The sequence below is a fragment of the Athalia rosae genome, chromosome 5 (genome assembly GCF_917208135.1).
Source record: "Athalia rosae chromosome 5, iyAthRosa1.1, whole genome shotgun sequence".
In the NCBI taxonomy this organism is placed as follows: domain Eukaryota; kingdom Metazoa; phylum Arthropoda; class Insecta; order Hymenoptera; family Athaliidae; genus Athalia; species Athalia rosae.
The window spans coordinates 8,077,403-8,099,651 of record NC_064030.1 but is presented as its reverse complement, the minus strand read 5'-3'; the positions used below and the strand labels follow the sequence as shown (position 1 = coordinate 8,099,651).

The 22,249-nt window shown below is 40.8% G+C and overlaps 3 protein-coding genes across 14 annotated transcripts in view; 2 read left to right on the top strand and 1 right to left on the bottom strand.

Moving 5' to 3' along the window:
- Nucleotides 1-9,954, top strand: part of LOC105690210 (mucin-5AC) — a 35,591-nt gene extending 25,637 nt beyond the window's left edge. For both annotated transcript variants that reach the window (XM_012407838.3, XM_048655484.1), the window contains exons 8-14: nucleotides 417-707; nucleotides 1,526-1,697; nucleotides 1,996-2,315; nucleotides 3,203-3,313; nucleotides 3,864-3,995; nucleotides 7,772-8,383; nucleotides 9,229-9,954. In XM_012407838.3, the coding sequence (XP_012263261.2) occupies nucleotides 417-707; nucleotides 1,526-1,697; nucleotides 1,996-2,315; nucleotides 3,203-3,313; nucleotides 3,864-3,995; nucleotides 7,772-8,383; nucleotides 9,229-9,414 (1,824 nt within the window). In that variant the 3' untranslated portion in view covers nucleotides 9,415-9,954. The remainder of the gene's footprint in view (nucleotides 1-416; nucleotides 708-1,525; nucleotides 1,698-1,995; nucleotides 2,316-3,202; nucleotides 3,314-3,863; nucleotides 3,996-7,771; nucleotides 8,384-9,228) is intronic.
- A 4,115-nt stretch (nucleotides 9,955-14,069) lies between these two features.
- LOC105690186 (probable phospholipid-transporting ATPase IA) overlaps nucleotides 14,070-22,249 on the bottom strand; it is a 59,084-nt gene continuing 50,904 nt past the window's right edge. For 7 of the 11 annotated variants that reach the window (XM_048655465.1, XM_048655467.1, XM_048655475.1 and 4 more), the window contains one exon: nucleotides 19,252-20,744. In XM_048655465.1, coding sequence (XP_048511422.1) covers nucleotides 20,384-20,744 — 361 coding nt within the window. In that variant the 3' untranslated portion in view covers nucleotides 19,252-20,383. Of the gene's footprint in view, nucleotides 14,130-14,471; nucleotides 14,600-15,181; nucleotides 15,298-19,251; nucleotides 20,745-21,124; nucleotides 21,223-21,744; nucleotides 21,777-22,249 lie in introns of those variants that run through there. The other 4 variants (XM_048655466.1, XM_048655470.1, XM_048655472.1 and 1 more) reach the window with 4 other exon arrangements.
- On the top strand, nucleotides 15,793-19,030 carry LOC105690129. Its single transcript, XM_012407696.3, has 2 exons — nucleotides 15,793-16,160; nucleotides 16,223-19,030. The coding sequence occupies exons 1-2, from the start codon at nucleotides 15,856-15,858 to the stop codon at nucleotides 18,735-18,737; spliced, it is 2,820 nt and encodes a 939-aa protein (XP_012263119.2). The 5' UTR covers nucleotides 15,793-15,855; the 3' UTR covers nucleotides 18,738-19,030.

The window sequence follows — 22,249 nt, the reverse complement described above, 5'->3', positions numbered from 1 at the left end:
GTACTTTCTCTTTCCTCGCCCTGAGATTTTCTTACACGGATGATTACATTCATTAAATATTGTAATCTATTCGATTTTTATCATGCTCTCGAGATAAAGATTGATATTTCTCGTTATCACTTTTTCTCAGTTTTTTTTTTTTGCCCTTTTGTCGAAAGCGCGTTTCTCGACAAAAGGGCATAGATCATTATTGGCGTAGAGAAAAGATTAGGCTCAAAAGCTTCTTTTTCTCTAGAGCTGCTGAAAAATGTGCCAAGATTCGATCGCGCACTCAACATCTGTCCAAACCATTAAAATTATCTCGTTTTGTTATTCATATTGATTAATTTGTTTTCCCCAATTTATAAAAAAAAAAAAAAAAACATTCACATAATGTGGCTTCGGGACGTTAGAAATACTTTAATGTCTATCTTCAGATGGTGGAGTGGACTCGGAAACCAAACAACACGACGGTTATCCACGTTAATCAACGCCCGGGTGACCCTGCGCCTTACCTAGGAAGAGGTTCACACTCGGGGTACCGACCGGGCGAAGATGAAGACGAAGAACCACTTTACGATCCGGTTGCGGTATCCCGAGGTGGTTACGAGTCGCATTATTTCGAGGCAGACGGTGACATCGAGACTGGACGACAGGATCTGACGGACAACGGAGGGATTTGCAGCCCCCTTTACGACCCCGTAGCCAACGGATATCGAGACCCGAAGGTAGAGATGAACAAATTGGCTTCTTTCGTTTCCAGTAACTAGAAATTCGGAAGATCCATGGAATGGTTTTTTTTTTTTGGGATCTAACGTTCACGCGTATATCGTTATTCTGGAAAGTGTGTGGACACGTGAAAAGTAGGTAACTCGTCATCGTCCGGATGCTGGTATAGCCTCATGAATATTGGATAGTTTACTTTTGGAAAACGTGTGAATTTCATCGCGAGAGACTCGGTAACGCGTGTTGTATGTACAACGTGCATGCGATGCCCGAACGAGCTATCCGTATCGATACGAGACAAATTTGGTGTATTCATGAATTTAATTTGCATACATATACTTTTCGCCTTTCGTCAAACATTTCGTTGAGCGTTACTAAACGAAATTTTGGTAAACTACATTTGTTACGCTCTCGTAAAAGTGTTTGAAACGCTGTAACATGTACGTATATTGGAATTTTATTGTACCCACAAGTCGACTCTCTGAAAATGATAAACATAAAAATTTTACCGCTCAACTGATACTCGGTGCAAGCGAATTTGTCGAAATTAGAACGTGATACTCGAGTCATAAAAGAAAGATGTATAAATTACAAAGCATGCGACGACGTGACGTGAGCGATTTCGTATGACGCGGATAATTTGAATGGATATAAAACAGTTCAATTGCTTTGAAACTCTTTTATTTAACTTTTTGTATTTGTTTTTTTTTTTTTCTTATCGTCTGAGCCATTCTACATTTTTTCATCATCCGCCCACCGTGTCTATTGTACGCCATTGTTGAATTACATCGACGCGTGCGTCTTTCTTCTGCCACTTCAGGATGACCTTCGAGAAGGTGGCCGACTGGCGGAGATGCAATTTATTCAAAAGCAAAAAGAAACGGAAACTAAAACAATTACAACAGTCGAAGTACATCACGCCATTTGCCCTCCTCCGCCCCCCTGTATGCCGCCGCCCGGCTCGTGCAAATGGCCAGCAAGCCAATATTTCGGTAAGTATCGTATGCGTATTCGAAATCACATTCGATTCCGATAAGAATAAATCGTTCCTTGATAAAATTCTGCCGCCAATCCGTGCCGCAAGTACTTCAAAATTGGATTATATGATCTACAAGTGTGTAATCTGATTCCGACACTCTCCATTTACCGATTGATAAAAATTATCGTGCCTTTTTAAACTCAATGGTACGAGTTTGATAAATCATCTGAAATTCATAATTCGATCGGTTCACGCGATTTCCGTCATCTGTTTTACAATTATTAAAACGATTAATTTTTGTCAACTTTCAGATTCAAAACCACCGATGAGCGCCGTTGGAGTCCAAATGGGAAGTACGATGTCCATGGGAAGCACAGGATCAACCGAGACTGAATCGAGCCTAGAATCATCATGCGGGAAGGACTCCGTATCCACTTCTTCCTCCTCGTCGACCTGCGAACCGGCGTCCTCCTCCTCCTCCTACGTTTCCGTTGCGACGAGGAAAATTCTTGACGATCAAGAACACTCTAATGTCATTCCACCGGCACCTGTTGCACCACCTTTACCAGCCGTGGCTGCTAACATCGATCTTAGTTCCGCGATTGCACAGGAATTGCAGAGGAGAGCTCAGGTAGAGCGGCTGATTGATTAAATAATTTGATATCGTTTCCGTTGCCGGAAATTAACGCGATTTCCAGCAACGATATGCAACCAGTAGACGCTGATTTCTGCAGTACGAATTCCTCGCAGATAAGAATATTGCAAAATTTTCACCTGATACCGATTGCCAACATTTTTTTCCAACGAATTGAACGGTCTCGGATGTTTTTTAATTGTTATTTTTTTTATTGATCGTACCGACGTGAGTGACAGGACTGAAAGATCGAGTTAATTTACTTGCATCGCGTGCGCGGCATCGGTAATTAATTATGATCTTGAGTACGACCTTGCGCAACGATCATCAATCTCACGGATGTGTTATTGCAGCGAATCATTTTGGCACAGTTCTGATTCCAAATTGCGAGAATACTCGTAGTTTCGTGAAAAAAAAAAAAGAAACCACTACTGATTGATATGCGCACGTCTATGTGAGATATGAAAATTATAATTTTCGATTTAGGTATATAACAGTAATTGTGTAACGATCAGCGACTGAAGTTGACCTTCGTTGCGTAAAGAATAAAAACGAACAGATACATCCTCGTTGGCTGAAGATGCGGCATTTCTATTCGTGCAGAGTATCAGACTGGTTTTTTGTTCCGATCGAACCAGAGTTCGGTGTAATAATATTCGTTGCGTATGATTATCCATCAATGGATACGTATATTTCAGTCAGCATAAATAAGTGCAGTTGAAGATTCTCAATCATAAAATTCTCGAGGTATTCAGGATAATCGTATCCAATAATAAACGTATTCGTCGATTTGAACTGTTGCGATTATTTTATTATCGAATCACGGCGTTGAGCCGGAGAAACAATCCCTGTAACAAATTGTGAATGAGATGTCGAAATTGCAGAAAGCGAGGGCTTCTCAGGATAAATCGACAGCGCAAGAAGCACGGAATCAACGAATCGCAGAGCCGACGAAAACTTCACCAGCTCACGAGCAGAAGATCACCCACGACAAGGTATGCGTGACTAACAGGAAAATCCTTTCACGTCATTCGTTGTATCTCACATTGTCGAATATCATCAGACGACTCGTTCGTTTGAGGAAGTTATTCCGAGAATGTTCGAGATGTAGACTTAGTTTTCCCTGTAGCAGTTGGCGAGTTAGAAAAACTTCGATATCTGTGATGCCCTGCGACTATTCGTTTGTGTAAATCGTTATGAGTAACGTTGTGTCAATATACCTATGCGTATGCAATACATTCTAAGCTAATAGCATCAAAAATGGTTTCCCGGACATCACGGTGTCGAGTCAGCCGTTTTGTGTTAAATATATTGTATAATACAGGAAGGTAGTCGACTGTGAATGAATAATGAAAATTGGGCAGTGTTCGGTTTAACGATGATAATAAACCATAACGTAGCGTATTATTCAGAGTTCTGAAACACCTGCCACCACCTGTGTAGGAATTAGACAGGCTATAAAGGCCACCCAACGGACAAAAATTAACGTCAATTCGACTCCGGGCCTACGACTAGACTCCATAAATATTTATTCTCTTCTCGCAGTTGATGGAGGAATTCAAACGCGCTTACCAAAGAATGTTCAACTGCAAAAGAAACGGAGATCCCAACGCTCCGGCGGATTCCCCGGTAATTCCCGCCAACGGGACGGTACCACCCGCCGAGACGCCAGAGCAGGTAAATATCTGATGTATGATTGCAATCGATATTAGTACATATTTTTATTTCTTCGAAATCGTCTTCAAATTTAATTCAGATATTCTTTATCTTCACCCCCACCCCCCTCGTTCTACCGCGTGCTCCGAAAATCAGTTTGTTATCGTTCAGGGTAATTATGCCAGATTATCTGGATCGTTTGTCGCTTTAAAGTGAAGTTTATAACGAGCCGATTGTCGCGCTCTAAAGTAAACGTGCTAAAAAAGGTCATACCATGTACGATATAACTCGCTAGATCGTTATCGTTTCGATAGATCCATTAACGATATCAGTGACATTCACTTCAACGCCTAGGTAATTCCACGAATTATTTTCGCTATCTGAATTCACATTTATTGTACACAATACGATGCGAAACACGACATGGTTTTTATAATTTTTTCGCGAAGATTTCTTTCATTTTTTTGCCCGGTTACTTCACTTGTCTGGCCTTTCAAACCAATTGCATACTTTGAACAAAGCTACGATTTGCATTTCGAAGCGATTCGCGGAGTCTCTCCGATATGGCAACTTGAATCGACGTGGGTTTCGCGTCGCGATTTTTTACCGAAGATACGAGATAATTGAAATCATTTGGACTGTCAGAAAAAAACCTATGCACATCTATTTAGGAATGACCGTTCCGTTTTAATGATTTCAATCTGGATGACACACATGATTGTCGACATGCGGTTCGCAATTTTTTTCTGATTCATTTTGTTCGCTTATCTGTGCGACGCCAGTGTGGGGTAAAAATTTCTTCATTTCAATTATCGGATTAACGGCGGGTTTAACGAGTTGCCCCAGCCGACAATAAGTAACGTGGTACTACGCATCAATTTTTGACGCAAAAAGAAAATAAACGAATGAAAAAAATGCCAGAGACACGATTCGACTAAGAGGCAACAATGACAATTTGTTTGCCCGATTTTTCGCACGCAATAAACTGAAACATTGCAACGTGCAGTTTTGCCAAACAAGTGATACAGATTAAGTAGTCTTGCTTACAATTATTACAACCGCCACAACCGCTTATTTCGAATTGAATTATATAGTCGCAAAGTGTACGCTGCGGCACGTCCTCATGAGAAACGAAATTTCTCGGGTAAAAATTAATGAAAATTTTTTTTTTTTACGACCGCAATAAGTTTGTCAATTAAAAATTATTTTGCAAACATTCCTTCAGTTTTGAATAAAAAAAAAAATAAGAGAATATTCTGATCATTTGGATACGAAAATGTATTTCTACTTATATGCTTATTTCAAAAACGCACGATTTTTTTTTGAAAATTATTATACAATTTCATTTCACGATAACGACCGATAATACGCGTTATCGTACATTTCAGAATGTCAAATCGTTATTTAAAAACTTACACACACTCACGTTGATGAATTTGACATGTGTATACATACTTCAGGTTTAATTTTCCAAAATATAACGACCGCGATATTATTCAGAATTTCCGATAACCGCTCTACACGTATGTATGCATTATACGTATACATACATTACACCGAGAAGAGGGGAGGAAAGCTCGTTCACAATCTGAGAATCTTGTGATATTATCAAAATTTGTCGAATCGAAAACTGATTCAAGAAATCACCGACGCGAAAATCGTCCGCATCCCTTTTTTTTTTTTCTTCTTCTTGTCTCGACGTTTATGTATAGGTACGTAGTAATTTGAGAAACGGCACGTTGCACCGTCACAACTTGCAGCCGATTATTCGTGGCGTCCGTGTCCGATATGTCCACTGACAATCAGTCGCGAATAAACCGCAAGACCAAGAACAACCGGAAAGATAATATTGTGTTATACGTAGGTGGAAATATAGGTATTACGTACTCTACTGTTGCTGGCTGTTATAGGCACACGGTAATACCAGAATTACCTCCAGTCGTCGGTGTTCAGTCATTTAGGTAACACACCGGACTCGCGGCTCTTAACAATCAACGTAATTGTTGTGTGAAACTAATAGATATATATGTATATATGTGTATATATACAGACCTATAAAACATCATCTGTTCGGCGCGGCAATAAAATATCGAAAGGAACATTTTTACTAGTTTATTTATCATTCGATTAAAGTTTGCGTGCGATAGTTTTCTTTTTTTTTATCCTTCTCTTCCTCGTTCATTTCGTTTTGGCGCAAGTGTATTCGTTCGTTTAACATTCTAACGAGTTTTACACGACGTTCGTTAACGATAAAGTTTGAATTACGGTGATGACGAAACGCTTGGCGTGCAATTATCAAATTATTATTTTTTAAATTTAAATTTCAGATACAGTTTCACTGATCTGACGGTCCAACGCTTTCATGGGATTTTTTTCTTCTTTCATATTTTCAAACGTGTTATTAAAAGAGAAGAACATTCTCGTATAATTTCTGCACCCTGTACAGCTGGGTATATGTAACGCGGTATAATTTTATATTTTCTGTCGCGCGCGCGCGGTTAGATAATGGACAATTATTCCATGGCGTACAGACCTGCCGGAGAAATTGCATAATACTTTGTAGTAGCGTCTCATGATACTCAGACACGAGGAAGCGTGAAGTTCTTTTTTTTTTTCGGCTCCTTTTTTGCTCCTAATTTCATTTTTTTCTTCGATGAATTAATGGCGAAACGGTAAAATGTAAATAAAATATAGACCATTAATCGAGAAAAGAAGAAGAAAGATAAAGAAAAATAAAATAAAGGCAACCGGCCGTCGACCGTAACAGGCATTGGCCGTATCTATAGCCTAGTTATTACTCTGTATATTTATTTATTTATTCGCCTTTCTTAACTATTTCAAGACTGAACCAGAAAATTTCATGTATTAATCGGTTATTGTGAAGAGTTGAGTTTAATAATTCGACGTTGACTAAATTCGATTAAAATTCTGTGATACGGCATTTTGATTCGATCGAATTAGCTTTGCCAGGTATACAAGTAAAATCATATGCAAACATGGACAAGGTTGTAGACGAGTACGTGCTATAAGGGAGATAATTGTTAATCTATTACTAAGAAAAACAAGTGCGCGTTACATGTGATGTATATACGACTATGATAATAAGGTATATAGAGCGAAGCGTGCATACAGGTAGATAAGTAGTGCAAATATTAGTATTCAGCTTTGAAACAAATGAATACGCTGGTGGATACTGGCGACTGGTGTCTGCAGACTGATAAGACAAAGTTAAAAGTGTTACTCGGAACAAAGATCATGAACAACTCAATGGTGGTGAAAAAATCTTCGCCTATTTTGGTTACGGTTACACCCTACAACGTAAGTTAAGCTGCAATTGATCGACTTTTGCAAAAGAAACAAGTTGAAATTTTTTTTTATCTCTGACCGTAAATAATAAATATCTGATACGGATTGAGTTTATCGACAAAATTGTATCCACAAAACGGTGTATATGCGTACAACGCAGGTATATCGCCGAATGTGTTTGATAAGTTTCTACCATAGAATCGATTTTGTACGCGTGTGTGGTAAAGCAAAACTTTCCAAAAAGTAGTAACACGAGCGATTACACATAATATTTATCACGTTACAGTAACTTTTCTAATTATACACCTTGTAATTATCTTGACCGAGGCAAAAGAATCAACGCGATGATTTCGCGTGGTTTAGAATACCAATTAATTGATACCGACCTCCGGCCCCCTGAGTGATAAATGTGATATTGATCATTCCGAACAGCGCATAATCTTCAACAATTAATTTTCATTGATTACTCAATTTCTGATTTCATCAATCAGGAACGACCGACTCGAGCTTCGAACGGTATTGTGCAGCGACGTCAGACTTCGGGAGCCCCGACGCCTCCACCGCCTCCGCCGAGGGGTGTAACTGCAGCAAGAACTAAAACAAATACGGCAAGCGACGATGCGGTCGAAATGCAGAGCATAGAATCCTTCAAATTAAAAGAACCGCAGAGTGTTCCCCCGCCGAAACCCCCATCTACGTACTTTCCTTCGATCCCACGGGAGGAACCAGCTCCAGGAAGAACCGGAAGTCCGATTGGTTCGGCGGGAGGAAACGCGAAAAAACCACTACCTGTTCAGGTGCCAACCGTTCCGCTCATCCCGAACGGGACGAATGCAGGGGCGTCCGTAAATAATGCCGCCGGGAAGGGAAAAATAGCGATAAGGATAGGCGCCTACTCAGGTGAGGCTAAGGCGCCAGCGAAATTAGATTTTCTAGGCAATCAATCGCCGACGACGACGTCAACGGCACCGACAACAACGACGCCTGCATCGGCCAGAGGTGGCGATCAGGCCAGGGATTCTTCTGTCCCGGTCGCGTCTCGTCTTCAAAACGAGTTAGCGGCAACTTTGCAGAGGTCAAATTTGAAGAAAAAGACTGACGAGGTAATCACCGCTAGCGATCATTATTATACAGCGCAATGATTAGCTCGCATAATTTCTTGAGTCGATAAACGAAATTTCACCTCTGGCTTTTATTTCCTCTAGTTTAACCTACCGTGTAATCCTCGAGCGAATTAATTAACTTGTTTTTCCGTTCACAATTGGTAAAACATGTCGAAATCTCACATTCTTATCTAACGGAATCGTTACGCAATGAGATGCTAGATAACGAGAATTTTGTCGTGAAAGTTTTGACAATAATAATTCTCATATGTGTAATGCGGAGTTGAAATCGTCACCGAGCTATGTTTTATACCTTCGATACGAAACGTACGATCGAATGTATGTATACCTTACCATTTGATAAAACGGTAAACAAATCAGTAGCTTGTACAGCGCGCGTTGTTCGAGCGTTAAGAATATCGCGCAACTCTATACGGTTCGACGCATCAATTATTTTCATGCACGATAGCGGATGTAAGGTGTATACCGTAAGTCAACGCCAAATTCTTCTTGTATCAAATACTACAAATCTCCCGTAGAATGAACGGCGCTAAGCCTCATTATCATTTAGATTGATATACCGAAAATTGATTAGTGGGCTTTAAATACTCGATGCGAGAACCCTTTCGTGTTTACCTGATAAATATTACCACTAAAATTAGCGATAGATAAAGTTTCTGACGTACGCCAACAACGTGGACTAATTTGTAGACGAGTACTTTTACGAGTGGCTTCCGAGATATGCAAAGAAAGAACTAAAAATAACGACAGTAATTATAGTAATGACATGAAGAAGATACAATGTTTTAATGTATATATATATTTTTTTTTTTTCACGATTGTAGGATAACAACGTTGCTACAAATAAAACGGTAACTGGCAACGCGGTGTCTCCGACAAGAGGTATTCCACAGGCAACTGAAAATCCAGCAATTTTGACGCAAAATAACGTCGAGAAATTAGCAGCAGTTTTAAGCAACAAGGTAACAATCAAGATTAACACAACTGAGAATATCTCACGGCAAGATTAGGATACATTCTCTTAATACCTGCCCTAAAATGTATTTTATTTGTAAATTTTGCTATACATATTTTAGGCTATTATAGGTATAATATGTACAATAATTATACCAATAATGATTATTATGTAACGCATTTACAGTTTTTTATATAGATATATATACGTTTTTGTATTATTTATTGTTAGTTTTATAATATTATCGACCAATGGAACATATGCGTAGGCAACTACATCATTGTCATTACGACGATGATGTTATTATTATTAGTATATCAACGTCATTATAATTATTATATTAATTGTAGTTATCGTTATTATTACTGCATACTACTATATCAACAATATAATTATCATTACTATAATTATAGTTATCATCACTATATTGCGTGTGAACATTTGGTGCATCATACCATTTAACTATCATTATACACATTGGAGTATTGCTAATGAAGAATCTGACCGATCGACTTAATAGACCGCTTTAGGTGTAATTGTATGTATAAATCATTAATTGGTAACAAAAAAAAATATATATCTATATATATACACACAATTGAGTGACATCATTTTTTTTTTTTCTTGCGATCGACGTCTCACGGCCAAAAAGATGAAGATTTGCAATGAATTCATCAAAACTTAGCTCGTAATCAAAGATGGAGCCTATCGGACCCGATCCTCACATTGCCAGAGAAGTATATCTGCAGAGTTGGTCCATTTTTTTCCCATCAGCAGGCCTGCAATATTACTAGCAACGGGGACGAGCCACCTCTCATGCCGACTGCAGATCAGTCGCCTAATTCTGTGGGACATAAATTATGCTCAAACCACTAATTAACGCCGAAGGTAAAAATTTACAAGCTAAACGATTCCGATCATTTGTTCCCGAGACATTGCGAAATAGGTGATGGCAGGTTACGTAGCTCGAGATTTTATATTTGCGCGCGCTGCGCTCGAGCGCTCTCGATTTTGTTCGTATTCCTACCGCTTCGCGGCGCACCGCCTCGCGCCTGGCCAAGGTTTCTCGCACCAAACGAAGTATGATTATTTTATTGGGCAAATGCGCTCCCGGCGTCAGTCGGCAGCGAGCTCCGGCTCAGCGACCCAAAGGGGAATCTGCGTCGCATTTTCCTGTACCCTTTGTTTACATGTGCATCAGGCACATGGACAGCCGGCACGTGCCGCAATGTAAACATTATTTATAGCTTTTAAATAGACGATGAGGTGTGAAATTCCTTTCCCTATTTTTTTTTGGACTGCCATTGTCAGCAGGTGTCGGAGGAGCTGTCTGCCCCTGATAAAGATCTTGTTCACACCTCATCAATTACCCCTTTGATCCACCGAATTGGCGGCATCCCTTTGCGGTGGTATATCCGCGAATTTGTATATAACCGTTTAAGGAAGTAAATATGTAAAATCGCGGTAGTTAAATGGATCAAAGTATACCCAACGAGTTCAATTCTGTCCCTTGTGCTCTATACCGAAGCATAGGCTTATGCTGCAGAATCAGAGGCACTAAGTGTACAAAAAAAAAAAAAAAAAAAAATCCTTATAAATTTTCTCTTCCCCTGTGTTGCGTTATTGTACATTAAGAAAGGGTGGCTGACAATTTGACCGTTCATTTTTGAGCTCACGACAGTTGAAACAACTTTTTTGTTTTGAAATTATTAATATTTGGATCATATCTTCGTATCAAAACGGGCAGTTCGTTACCAGCAATAGTTTTTTCGCAACGAAAAAATTGAGATATCCTGAATAGTTCTAATCTCATTATCAGCCTAATTTATAGTCAATTGCTTCGTGTTTCTGAAACCAAACCACATGAAATTAGCTGGCATACCCCTGTAACAAAAGAAGTCGAATTTCTTTCCTTGAGTAAGTTCAGCTCAGAATGAAAATAATCGTAAAAAATCAAGGATATCTCTACTGGCTTTATTACTGTAGCCTAATTTGAACGACGTCTTCGTGTTCGTTACACAGTCCATACGTATAAAAAGCGTTCCGAAACAATCAAATCGATGACTTTACCTTTCGCCTCGAAAAAACGCCAAGCCTATGGCCTCAGACATATTATACGATTCGTGGAGGAGGGGAAATCTTCGACCGATGAGAGTTTTCATCATTTAATTCATTTGCGTATAACATGGCATAGAGATCAGTAAACTGATCGGAGTTCTCTCTTTTTCGTTTTTCTGCTTTTCTCACCATTTCAATTGATCATCACTCAAATCTTATACAAGCGATTCGGACGTCAATCATTCGATTGATGATAATTAATCAACGAGTACATTAATTCAGAAACAAAGCGGCATATGTATAGTAATCGAATGAATTGCAGCCAATCACGAAACATCAGATCGGGGGCGTGTAATTTGGTATACATATGGTTAACAGAGTACATTCGTGTCGCATGTCTTCCGTCTTGGATGAGACGGCAGTTCGGCTTCGGCGACAGGAGCGGCGACACCGGGAGCGACGTCAGTAGCAACGTAGTTTCCTCAGAGTGACGATGGAGAGAGCGACCGGTGAGCAATCTTCCTCACAAAATTTACTTGACTATTGCTTCACTAAAATCATACGAATCTTTTATATGTTGAGTCCGGTTACCACTTTTTATTGATTAATAACTCGGGAAGTAGTGTTCAGTTTGATCTACAGAAAGACCTATATCATTGGAAATTTCGTGTATTCCGTAACTCGGAAATTCTTCCATAAGCAGTGGTGAGCAATGTCTTTGTATCGTGATTATCATGTGCATGCGTCGATGCTCCCAATCGGTCCGCGATTCGTCTCAATGAATTTGAGGTAGGAATACAGAATTTTGATAGATTTTAAGTAACGTTTGAACTCGATGGTGGAAAAGATTGAGAACTTTGATCATTCACAATTGTATCCCTCGTATTTTTGATTGGGGGTGCATGAGGGTCATAGTATTTTGCCACGAAAAAATGCAATCAAATTTAGAAGCATCGTAATCATGACAATTATTAATTATAATTAATTGGAATAGGGATAGTAATTGCAGGACACTTTTCTTCCGTATTTTTGCACAAGGAATATGAATACGTCGACTGAATTAAGTTAGGAATAAATCCCATCGAGATATCTTCGATTTTGAAGCGAAAAATTGGCGACAACTCGGTTAGTTTTGAAGATAGATCATTTTAAATTAAAAACTCGAATTCCTGAAATCAAAATACATGAGGATACCATAGGAAATTTTATGTAAAAAATTATTGAATATCGTCCCAAATTTTGAGAAAAACCTTAGGCCATAGACTTACTGTTTTTTTGTGTTGAGAAAGATTATTCAGATTTTTCAATCTCAGGAATCTGGATCTGATGTCCAAATTCACTCGTATACAGAACAGAGAGAGTTGGCGCCGTAACTGTATGCTTAGAATATTCCTTGTCGTTAAACTAAGAACAATGAGGTTTAATTAATTACGCGTCAATGAACTCTCATATTAGTACTCATTCAATCATCATGTTCTCAAGTGCGGGATAGTGGTCCTCGCGTTCAATCACTACAATTCGTCTATCCGGAGGATTTGGGAATTTATCATAGGTTTAGAAATGATCTCCGCTGTTATATCGTCAAAAAATTTATTCATATATCTTAGGTTCAGGTTTACAATTTTATTTTATTTCTTATGACATTTTTTCAGGCTTTCAATCAGTCATCACGGTGCCTAGTTCATCGCAGTACTTATTCAACTTCCAACCACGCAGGGCAGGAGTTACATGGTATCGCACAATCCGTTTACAGGTAGGAGATAAGTAACAGAATGATATAAGTTAGGGTATATTATGAAAATATATTCAATGTAATATATTATAACATCACATTGGCAGTAATATATTAACAGATAATATAATATAACATTTTACTAAATATTGACATACAATATCATATTGGTAATAATGTATTCTTATATTAAGTCATTATTAATGCACTTTTTGTATATTTCAGGTACTCTCAGATGCCGTCGCCGCAGTTATGACCCCCTGGACTTCCCCTGTTCATCAGGGGGAGTCCAGGGACCCGTCCCCTGGGACTGCGCGGCCTCCCACCGCCCCCGGGGTCCCAGGGGACCCAGTCCCCGAGGACTTGTCTCCGGGGATTCGGTATCCCCGCTGGAGGGGATGCCATATCCCGAGGGACATGTCCTCGGGACTGGTCTTCGGGGACGCAAGTTCCCCCAGGGACACGTCCCCGGAGATGCGGTATCCCCGCTGGAGGGGATGCCGTGTCTTTGGGGGCGTGGCCTTGGGGGAATAAGCGTCCTCGAAAATCCCGGGAAAAGGAGGTCCCAAGCGGTCACTCGTTTTCTTGATTTCTCTAGAGAAACGAAAAACAAAGTGTCCGCTTGAGGCCTCCTTTTCCCGGGATTTTCGAGGACGCTTATTCCCCCAAGGCCACGCCCCCAAAGACACGGCATCCCCTCCAGCGGGGATACCGCATCTCCGGGGACGTGTCCCTGGGGGAACTTGCGTCCCCGAAGACCAGTCCCGAGGACATGTCCCTCGGGATATGGCATCCCCTCCAGCGGGGATACCGAATCCCCGGAGACAAGTCCTCGGGGACTGGGTCCCCTGGGACCCCGGGGGCGGTGGGAGGCCGCGCAGTCCCAGGGGACGGGTCCCTGGACTCCCCCTGATGAACAGGGTAAGTCCAGGGGGTCATAACTGCGGCGACAGCATCTCCGACGTTGGAAGATATGCGACCTGTAACATAAATAACAAATATACAATTAGTCAACTGATTACATAACTTACCTAATGTATGACTTATTTTATGATCAGCATATAAGTATAAGACGTTTGAATTATAATAAATTGTACCAAGTTATGTGATAATAAATTATTGTCTTGCCTTATTGGCGTGTCTGATGAATTTTATTATGGGGGTGTATGAATTTACCAAGTCTATTGGGTAATGCTGGGTGATCTGATTTTATGAGGAGGATTTTGAAAATATTTTCCAAGGGGTTGCAATTTATATACTCAGACTTTGAACGTTGGATTGTACTAGGGACTGTTGAAAGGAATAAATTAAATGAAACATACCTCCGCAAAAAAAGGAGTTGTACGTCTCGTGTGTTGCAGATCCATCTCTACCGGAACGGGATGGAGAGGAGTTGATCTTTGGAGAGACTCGTTGATGTCCTGATTTGCTTGCATCGCGCAATGGTCATCTACAAGAAAGAAAGAAAAAAATATCACATGTACAATTGAAATCATGATATAACAATCGCTTATATTTATACTCTATTTGTATCCACGAAAAAAATCAATAAATCACTCCGTATCTCATTGAGAAAAGAAATTGAGTGAATCATTGTAAAATCATCCCTACGAATTTTTCTGCAGCTGCATTGAGTGCATTTGCAATACATCCTTCAGCGAAGCTCGTAATAACGTAATCAAACTACAATGGAAAACAGACGCTCGAGCGATTTGAAAACTATTTCATGGGCGACCCCAAAAATCAGAAAAATTTTATATTGAAAGTTGATTAAGAATAACGGCTGTATCTAATTTGCATTAGTTAGATAGATCAATCGATTATCTCCAAATTCTGGAAAACAAAATGAAACGCGTAATTCAATTGAAAAGTCATCTCTCAGAATTTTGAAAGATTGTTCAGAACCCGGGCTAGTGTATTTCTAACGATTTTTTTTTAGTATGAATAGTCGAGTGATCAAAATACATATAGAAACGTTCGCGCAACCGATTTTAACAATATTCAACCATATTTTATGCGAAGTTCTGCTCACCGTTCTCTCTCTCCATCGTCGCACTGAGGAACCCGTCTTGTTTATTTTGATGTCGCTCTCGATGTCGCCGCTCCTGTCGCCGAAGCCGAACTGCCGTCGAATCCAAGACGGAAAACCTCCAACACATACGTACTCTGTTGACCATGTGCCAAAGTACAGGCCCGATCAGATATTTCGTGATTGGCTGCAATTCATTCGATTACTATACATATACCGCTTTGTGCCTGAATTAATGCACTTGTTAATTAATCATCATCGATCGAATAATTGAAGTCCAAATCTTTTGTGTAAGATTCAAGCGATAATCGATCGAGAGACAAAAGTTTATACGGATCTTTGTGTCATATTATGTGGAGTCGAGGGAAGGTAGTCGCACTCACGATTCTATTTTTGAGTGATAGCACGGTGGCTGCGGTCACGTTGCGAATCTTGCCTTTGTTCGATATTTCCAACCAATCAATGTCAAAAGTGCAATATTTTCGTGTCAAAGTTTCGTCGAGAATCGGTTTATAAGCATTTCATCCATCAATGTCAACTAACAAACTTGAAATTCCGTCGCGTTTTCCGGTCACTCCAAATTGGCATGACTTCGTCAAGCGCTACTTCATAATCTTCGGTGTCATATAGACTCATCGCGATATCCCATCGGATCGAATAATTCGGAGCGGTAGAGTATGGAGCATAACAGAATTCAGAAGTTGCTGCTTTCGGAATACTGCGAATTCTCTGATACCGTTTTAATCGAATCGCCGTTCGCGCAAACTACTCGCGACGGCAAGGGACTGAGGGAAGTCGCTCTGGGATTAACGCCTTCGAGACTCATCATAGCTGCAGATATTTTGAACAAAAATAGCGAGTTCATGTGCCCTCCGGACCTTGATCCTAGCATTGAAAGTTTCGAACTCGTTTCTGTCTTCCCGTTGGAATACGTCGCTCTCTCCATTTTTCGGAGGAGACGTCGACGAACGTTGAAGGCAAGGTACACAAGCGTAGCCATCGTCAATAGTCCGTTACCAAATCTTTGCCCGAATTTCTCCACAGACTCATCGACGGCAGAGCAAATTATTACGAACTAGGTGGAATGGATCGTCGCGGAATGTTCTGGACTTTATGGTGCGAGCGTATTCAGAGTATAATCGCCGATAAGGGAAACGGTAGTTCCTTGTCAGAGACAACCGCAGCGTCTTCTTCAAGTGCTAGTACGCTCTACTTGCTCTCTTCCGAAGTCGAGATCGACGGGGAAATCAGAAAATCTGGAGAACGTCGATCGGTTTGCAGAATCTGGGCGCACTACGGCGGCGCAGGCGACGGAAGTTTGCTTCCGACGTGGCCACGAAAGGATCTCTTCCTCGGTCCTTCTCACGACCAACTGGGATACGGCTACTACGCTCCTGTACCCGTGCGTTTCGCCGGCGCCAGTTTGGACGATTTGATAAGAGACGAGTTGAAAGATTATTCGTCGGAGAAACGACACGTGAAACGGGGTTGCTACAGTTGGCCCGTTGGTCGAGATTTCGGCCAACAGGGAGAAAATCTCCGTCATTCCGGGGGGCTCTGCGATGTCCTTTTTACCAGGGATAGAAATCTCGACTTTTCCCAGGGTATTCGTGTGGATGGTTTATGGTCGACGGAATTTGTCGAAGATTCCGGCGGCGGGCACCGCGACGACAATAAAAAACCTGAGCAGAAAAAAAACGCTTCCCAAACAACGGCGCAAAAGATTCTAAATCTTGCGCCAAAAATTTCCAGATTCGGTTTCGGTGTACGCGAAAATTGCAGCACTGGATTGTATCTGGAACCCGTGACTACGCGGCACGTGCAACACGTTCAGCAGCCGACCAACAAACTTTTGGATCCTTACAAGCTCCTCGAAAGTGGTGTGACGGTTTGGGAAGGCGGCGAGAGGCGAACGGAACTGAGGCGATCCCGAAAATCTGCTGACCGGCATCCCAGACGATACGGAATCTCAACTGCGGGTCATTTCATGCACGCTTTGGGGCCGTGGTCGGTTCAACCCGGAGAACGGGAATCGGTCCAAGGTCGTCGTTCTTCGAGCGCTGTCGCGGTGCGACGTCAACCGCCTGACCCCGAACTCCGCTTACCTGTTTCCCGCAGGCAACTGGCTGCAAGCGTTTCCGCAACCGCTCTGGAACCTGGAAGATGCGGAGCGATGGGGGCTGCGACCCGCGGCCGTGTCGTTCTCTTCTGGACGCCAGAATATTGGTACCGACCACGCGCCGCGACGGCGGCGTACAAGGAACTCAGACAGCACTTGGCGCTACTGCGGGATTTTCAATCGGAACGAGATCGCTGCGACTGTGGAAATCGGAAGACTTTTTTCACCCGGAGAAAACGAGGCTCTCAAAGTGACGCCGGTGACCCTGGAGAGGACAGATCCTCCCGCATATTGGGGCGAATATTTTCCTCCCAAGGTATCGAGCAGGCCGTTCGCGGGAAGAAAAAAAATGGCGCACGTTCGCAAACGGGCGGCGGTACGACCGGTCAGCTTCGGCGTCTTCTGAAAATGGATTTCAGAGTAAGCGCTTGGGATTTGGACAGCACAACGATCGCTCAACAATTGACTCTGATCGACCGTGATCTCTTTCTCCGAATTCCATCGCTGGAAACGGAAATAGTCGTTTATCAGAGGACCTCCCGTAACGCGCCGAACCTAGGCGCTTGGATAGCTTTCAGTCACCGTGTCTCCTGTTTGATTGCGTCCGAAATTTTGAACGTAAAAAAAATCGAGTCACGCGCTCGTTTGATCGCGCGTATGATAAACGCCGCGAAGAAATGTCACGCTACCGGCAATTTTCATTCCACGAGATCCATTCTGGTAGGGCTTCAAAGTCCGCCGATTTATCGATTGAAAGCGACTTGGTCGCACCTCAGAATTCATCACGCTACCAAGTATCAGACCGTGGAAAAATTGTGCAAGATATACAGGAGCCCGCGGACCGACAGGTATCGTAGAAATTGGGCGAGGGCCGAACACGTCCAGCCCGCTATGCCTTACGTCGGAGATCTGCTGGTGCGATTATTGGGAATAAATTACGAACGTCGGCGTCGAAAAGCGGTTACGAAAACTTTGCAACCCAAATCGGAAGTTAACAATAACTCAGTTCTGAGCGATTCCAAATACCGCGGTGAGATAAAACCTCGAGTTAGTTTGGCCCGGCGAATTATTTCCGCGACTATATTGAAGCTGCGAAATGGATCGAAATCGAGCCCATCGCCTTCCGGAGTTTCGGAAAATATCGAAGGCCCTTGGAACGCGAGGCAACGAAGAGTCGCTCGAAGGGCTTACGAACGATGGCGTAGCTACGTGACGGACTTGCGAATGATAGCAGAGAACGACGCGAAAATGACGAGGATGGACGACAGGAAAAAGCGAGTCATCGAGGTAGCTTCGTGGCTAGCGGACTGTCAGAGATCCGCGCAAAATTATGGATACCCCGGTCACTCCCTTGCCTGGGAATTCTTATTGAAAGCTCGTTACAAGGAGGATAGGGAGAATTTTTTCATCAGTTTAAAGCTCGAGCCACCGTCGATTTGAGGCGAATCTTTTTTGGGACGACGAGTTTGCGGCTGAGATTTGTCGAGTCCGTTGAATTGATGCATTTCGGCGTACTTTCCGAGCGGTCAATTATACCGTGCGTAAACGAATGATTCTGTATTCTTTGATTCAGTGAACTACTGCAGCAATTACGGCCGAATATTTCGCATCGAAAGAGCTTCGCGTGAATACCAATTAATAGAGCTATTATATTGTAGAATTTATATAACCAGCACATGGTGCTTCTACACATGCTTTGTATCGTTTATTGTTATTATATTGTTATATTTAGAATAAACATTTCATACCGCACATTAAATTGGTGATATGAAATCACGAAGATTTTCATTGTAGAATGACTAATTTCATTCATTTTTAATCCGATTATATTTTGATTGATTATCACTCAGGTGAAGTGATGAGTTTACCGTGATGATAAAAAATGTCATCGTGAACTCACTTCCTATCTCCGATAAGCCCGGCGTATATCGGTGACGCAGCGTCGGCGAAATTATTTATTATTTATAATAATAGTTTATTCCGAAGGTGTAGGTATACAATATCTATGTTATATTAATATGTTGATAAAGTCGTTTGTCGCAAAATACAATTCAATCCAATAAATTGGCTATCGTTCCGTTTGACTAGATTCCGAAAATACATTAAATATGTATGCATGTACAATAATAATAACAATAATAATGATAATAATTGTATATACCATAGATACATGTTACATATCTATAGAATTAAAGATTGAACAGCGGTCGTTTATTTCAATTACGCGACGCACATAACGCAATTTAACTTTCATTTCCTTACATCATTTTTTTATAGTCGATTAGATTTCGTGTGAATATTGAAATTCATCAATATAATTGTTATATGCAGTGTATACAGTTGAAGGAGGATAATATTTCACCGAAGTAAAGAGTTACAATATCTGTCAGTAACTTTTAAATACATTATACAATAAATATATAAATATATACATTTATATGAATATTTATAAACACACATCGTTTACATACGTATACGAGGTGGACGAACAACGATGAATTCGGTACGCAAGCGATGAGGCGACGGTTACTTACAAGTAGAAGCAGAAAACACATAAAGAAATTCAAGCTAATTATTGATCTATCGTATGAATTATTTATTGAGAGTCACTTCGTGTACGAGTATAATTGTACTCTTAGGAATGATTACAGCGAATCTCTGGTTATTGATAAATCGCAATTAGCAGCCCACCGCAAGGAACATGATGGAACAATGATCGAATGGTGCTCATATGAGACAGTAATTTACAAGGATATTGCCTGTACCGTTGTGATGTAACATCACTTTCATCCACCTTTTGTACGTGGTACATTGAATCGTAAACAATACAAGTAGACGAACTTGTGTCCAAAAGCGTATTCGAGTCTTAATCGGAAATATAACATTGCATTCGAATCAGTTAACTATATTGTATGATTATTAAAAATTATAATTATTATCGCAGTATACTCACAGAGCCTATTCAGATGGGTGTATGGCCTAAATTGAAAATAAGGTAGTCGCCGCCAGATTCAAAATTAAAATCTATTGCTATAAATTAACGATTGCGATATAAAAATGGAACTGATATTGTTAAACACTCCAATTTATTTCCGACGACAAGTATGCAACTTATCTTTCAATTTTTGGGGTGCTTTTACAGCTTTACAACGGTCTTCCAACTTCTCAGTGACAGCGCTCAATGAATTTCTAACGAGGCATCGACAGTGAACTCTAAATTCTAATCCTATACGATCCCAATGTTCCCAATATCTCCCCAATATCTTTGAAACGGTATTTCTGACACCCCGACGTAACTCGAACGAAAATATCATCGGATCGTCCCAACGAAGATAAAAAAAAATATAAGTTACATCCCTCCAGGTTTTGGCAGATTTGTGTCGTATGCTCTGATTACATCCGTCTGCGTCACGGTGCCTCCTTCCTCTTGGGAAAATGCGAAGCCATCTAGTCACGGGCAGATGAAAAGAATTATTTCACGAGCCACACTGTACATTCGATAAATATTTACACGAAATATCCGACCTAACTCTAATTTCGGAAGCATTGCAGGTGAGCAACTAACAATAAGTGTATGAAAAACTGAAGGAATTTGCGATACGGTATAAGTATATTTACAGCGAGCAATCGGGTCAGAATAAATCAGGTGATCTCGTCGCTAGGGGTCGACATAATAATTTTTCACCAGGGACTGTTCTAATAACTATTTACAGAGTTTCAAGTGAACCCCATCCAGTGACTGATCACAAGCAATTCCATTGAGCCGATTATACTTTTTTCTCATATACGTAAACGTTTTCATGGATATTTTTATAAAATATACTTACGCGATAGTTCCACCTCATTATTTACCCTGGATGTGGTATTGGATCGTCTGGAGAAAACGCTTTTAACGTTTTTTAGCAGCCTTGCTGTCTCCGTTAATCTGGAAACGGCCAGTTTGGTTGTGGAAAATTTGAATACAAGTATTTGTGCGACACATTTGTTCCCTTGTTCATATTCGATACTATCATACACGGCTGGAGATTTGTCAAATCTCATCCCTAGTTAGTCAACGGCCACGACCTAATCAATTTTGTAAAGAACGGATCGTATATGAATAAAAAGATATAGTTTTATCGTTTAAAGTATTCTCAGCGAGTTGTTGCAAAAAATTAGTAGAGCTTGCAGCGGTCTACGTACGACCTGAGTGTTAATGCGTGTGTGCGTGAAAATTGTGAAACCCACTTACGGTCTTGGTTGACCAGAAATTAAAAATACAATAAATAAATGCAAGGCAGTGGCGATAGCAGCAGGTGGAGGATGCAGGACTTATATCTGTACAATGACGAGCAAACGTGCCTGACAAATTGAAATAAGAAACGCTAATTTGTGTTCCTAGTATCGGTGTCGACTAATTGGTGGAAAAAAAAACGAATTGTAGGTCAATTTGCTACTTGATACTTACACCTCGCGAGATCGACGATGGCATGCACAGGCCTGCACGGGTAACCATGGTTCAACATATCAAAAACAGCTTACATTAACAAATAAAATTAATTACGACATCGCAGGTAAATAACTTTTCATTAGCCGCAACTTGTAAGATACTGAATAGTACTGGCACGTTACAATCAAAATTAATTTTTTCCCACATCTTTTTCAATCAAGTGTAGATTGATTCTTTGTTATCGGACCAGGCAACTTCGTTTGCTGCTTCAATGTATTGGATGCGTGAACCTAACATTATTGTAGTTAGTATTAGATTAGCAGGAACTGCATTGAAAATTGAAAAGTAGCTCGTAATGTTGATTGCAAGGTGCACCTGACCGTTACGTTAATATTCTTGAAATCATACACATTGGGGTATGTTCGATGCAGCTGTCTGGATAAGATATTTTAAAATTAGCTCAAGCAATGCAAAAACGAACAGCAAACATTCATACAAAAAGTATTTCAAATTCCAAGTTACA